The sequence below is a fragment of the Haliotis cracherodii genome, unplaced genomic scaffold (genome assembly GCF_022045235.1).
Source record: "Haliotis cracherodii isolate W230 unplaced genomic scaffold, xgHalCrac1.p SCAF_13, whole genome shotgun sequence".
In the NCBI taxonomy this organism is placed as follows: Eukaryota; Metazoa; Mollusca; class Gastropoda; order Lepetellida; family Haliotidae; genus Haliotis; species Haliotis cracherodii.
Window position 1 is genome coordinate 24973056 of NW_027266268.1, and position 3502 is coordinate 24976557.

At 55.1% G+C, this 3502-nt stretch overlaps 1 protein-coding gene across 1 annotated transcript; it reads right to left on the bottom strand.

The window, feature by feature from the left end:
- Positions 1–1518: 1518 nt before the first annotated feature.
- Positions 1519–3267, bottom strand: LOC139458544 (uncharacterized). Its single transcript, XM_071239973.1, has one exon. It carries the CDS (start codon positions 3265–3267, stop codon positions 1519–1521), a length of 1749 nt encoding a protein of 582 aa, XP_071096074.1.
- Positions 3268–3502: the final 235 nt, after the last annotated feature.

Below are 3502 nucleotides of genomic sequence, written 5' to 3' on the forward strand. Positions count from 1 at the left end.
GTAGAGTGGTGGTGGAGGCGATTGGGTAGAGTGGTGGTGGAGGCGATTAGATAGATTGGTGGTGTGGTGGAGGCGATTGGTTAAAGTGGTGGTGGTGGGGGCGATTCAATAGATTGGTGGTGGTGGTGATTGGGTAGAGTGGTGGTGGTGGGGGCGATTCAATAGGTTGGTGGTGGTGGAGGTGATTGGGTAGAGCGGTGGTGGGGGCGATTAGGTAGAGTGGTGGTGGAGGTGATTGGGTAGAGTGGTGGTGGAGGCGATTGGGTAGAGTGGTGGTGGAGGCGATTAGATAGATTGGTGGTGTGGTGGAGGCGATTGGTTAAAGTGGTGGTGGTGGGGGCGATTCAATAGATTGGTGGTGGTGGTGATTGGGTAGAGTGGTGGTGGTGGTGATTGGGTAAAATGGTGGTGGTGGGGGCGATTCAATAGATTGGTGGTGGTGATTGGGTTGAGTGGTGGTGGTGGGGGCGATTCAATAGAATGGTGGTGGTGGTGGTGATTGGGTAGAGTGGTGGTGGTGGGGGCGATTAGGTAGAGTGGTGGTGGAGGTGATTGGGTAGAGTGGTGGTGGTGGGGGCGATTAGGTAGAGTGGTGGTGGAGGTGATTGGGTAGAGTGGTGGTGGAGGCGATTCGATAGATTGGTGGTGGTGGAGGTGCTTGGGTAGAGTAGTGGTGGAGGTGGAGGTGCTTTGGTAGAGTAGTGGTGGTGCTTGGGTAGAGTAGTGGAGGAGGTGGAGTTGCTTGGGTAGAGTAGTGGTGGTGCTTGGGTAGAGTAGTGGTGGAGGTGGAGTTGCTTGGGTAGAGTAGTGGTGGAGGTGCTTGGGTAGAGTAGTGGAGGTGCTTGGGTAGAGTAGTGGTGGAGGTGCTTGGGTAGAGTAGTGGTGAAGGTGCTTTGGTAGAGTAGTGGAGGAGGTGGAGGTGCTTGGGTAGAGTAGTGGTGGAGGTGGAGGTGCTTGGGTAGAGTAGTGGAGGTGCTTGGGTTGAGTAGTGGAGGTGCTTGGGTAGAGTAGTGGTGGAGGTGCTTGGGTAGAGTAGTGGAGGTGCTTGGGTTGAGTAGTGGAGGTGGAGGTGCTTGGGTAGAGTAGTGGTGGAGGTGGAGGTGCTTGGGTTGAGTAGTGTTGGTGGAGGTGCTTTGGTAGAGTAGTGGTGGAGGTGCTAGGGTAGAGTAGTGGAGGTACTTGGGTAGAGTAGTGGTGGGGGCGATTAGGTAGAGTGGTGGTGGAGGTGATTGGGTAGAGTGGTGGTGGAGGCGATTGGGTAGAGTGGTGGTGGAGGCGATTAGATAGATTGGTGGTGTGGTGGAGGCGATTGGTTAAAGTGGTGGTGGTGGGGGCGATTCAATAGATTGGTGGTGGTGGTGATTGGGTAGAGTGGTGGTGGTGGGGGCGATTCAATAGGTTGGTGGTGGTGGAGGTGATTGGGTAGAGCGGTGGTGGGGGCGATTAGGTAGAGTGGTGGTGGAGGTGATTGGGTAGAGTGGTGGTGGAGGCGATTGGGTAGAGTGGTGGTGGAGGCGATTAGATAGATTGGTGGTGTGGTGGAGGCGATTGGTTAAAGTGGTGGTGGTGGGGGCGATTCAATAGATTGGTGGTGGTGGTGATTGGGTAGAGTGGTGGTGGTGGTGATTGGGTAAAATGGTGGTGGTGGGGGCGATTCAATAGATTGGTGGTGGTGATTGGGTTGAGTGGTGGTGGTGGGGGCGATTCAATAGAATGGTGGTGGTGGTGGTGATTGGGTAGAGTGGTGGTGGTGGGGGCGATTAGGTAGAGTGGTGGTGGAGGTGATTGGGTAGAGTGGTGGTGGTGGGGGCGATTAGGTAGAGTGGTGGTGGAGGTGATTGGGTAGAGTGGTGGTGGAGGCGATTCGATAGATTGGTGGTGGTGGAGGTGCTTGGGTAGAGTAGTGGTGGAGGTGGAGGTGCTTTGGTAGAGTAGTGGTGGTGCTTGGGTAGAGTAGTGGTGGAGGTGGAGTTGCTTGGGTAGAGTAGTGGTGGAGGTGCTTGGGTAGAGTAGTGGAGGTGCTTGGGTAGAGTAGTGGTGGAGGTGCTTGGGTAGAGTAGTGGTGAAGGTGCTTTGGTAGAGTAGTGGAGGAGGTGGAGGTGCTTGGGTAGAGTAGTGGTGGAGGTGGAGGTGCTTGGGTAGAGTAGTGGAGGTGCTTGGGTTGAGTAGTGGAGGTGCTTGGGTAGAGTAGTGGTGGAGGTGCTTGGGTAGAGTAGTGGAGGTGCTTGGGTTGAGTAGTGGAGGTGGAGGTGCTTGGGTAGAGTAGTGGTGGAGGTGGAGGTGCTTGGGTTGAGTAGTGTTGGTGGAGGTGCTTTGGTAGAGTAGTGGTGGAGGTGCTAGGGTAGAGTAGTGGAGGTACTTGGGTAGAGTAGTGGAGGAGGTGAAGGTGCTTGGGTAGAGTAGTGGTGGAGGTGCTAGGGTAGAGTAGTGGAGGTACTTGGGTAGAGTAGTGGTGGAGGTGCTTGGGTAGAGTGGTGGAGGTGCTTGGGTAGAGTAGTGGTGGAGGTGCTTGGGTAGAGTAGTGGAGGAGGTGGAGGTGCTTGGGTAGAGTAGTGGCGGAGGTGCTTGGGTAGAGTAGTGGAGGTGCTTGGGTAGAGTAGTGGAGGAGGTGGAGGTGCTTGGGTAGAGTAGTGGTGGAGGTGGAGGTGCTTGGGTAGAGTAGTGGAGGTACTTGGGTAGAGTAGTGGTGGAGGTGCTTGGGTAGAGTAGTGGAGGTGCTTGGGTAGAGTAGTGGAGGAGGTGGAGGTGCTTGGGTAGAGTAGTGGAGGAGGTGGAGGTGCTTGGGTAGAGTAGTGGAGGAGGTGGAGGTGCTTGGGTAGAGTAGTGGAGGAGGTGGAGGTGCTTGGGTAGAGTAGTGGAGGTGCTTGGGTAGAGTAGTGGAGGTGGTGGAGGTGCTTGGGTAGAGTAGTGGAGGAGGTGGAGGTGCTTGGGTAGAGTAGTGGAGGAGGTGGAGGTGCTTGGGTAGAGTAGTGGAGGTGCTTGGGTAGAGTAGTGGAGGTGGTGGAGGTGCTTGGGTAGAGTAGTGGAGGAGGTGGAGGTGCTTGGGTAGAGTAGTGGAGGAGGTGGAGGTGCTTGGGTAGAGTAGTGGAGGTGCTTGGGTAGAGTAGTGGAGGTGGTGGAGGTGCTTGGGTAGAGTAGTGGAGGTGCTTGGGTAGAGTAGTGGAGGTGGTGGAGGTGCTTGGGTAGAGTAGTGGAGGAGGTGGAGGTGCTTGGGTAGAGTAGTGGAGGAGGTGGAGGTGCTTGGGTAGAGTGGTAGTGGTGCCACATGGAGCATGGTAGTGAGAGTCTGTTTGGATGATGGTGGTGGTGGTGTTTGTTGGTGGATCATGGTGGTTGTTTGTAGTAGTGGTGGTGGTGGTTTTGGTGATGGTTTTAGAGGTTCATGGTGGTGGTGGGGATGGTTTTACAGGTTCCTGGTGGTGGTGATGATGGTGATGTGCTTAGTCATCCTACTGGTGTTATGTTACTATCACACTCACAGTTCCCTGATTGCCTTTTTTCA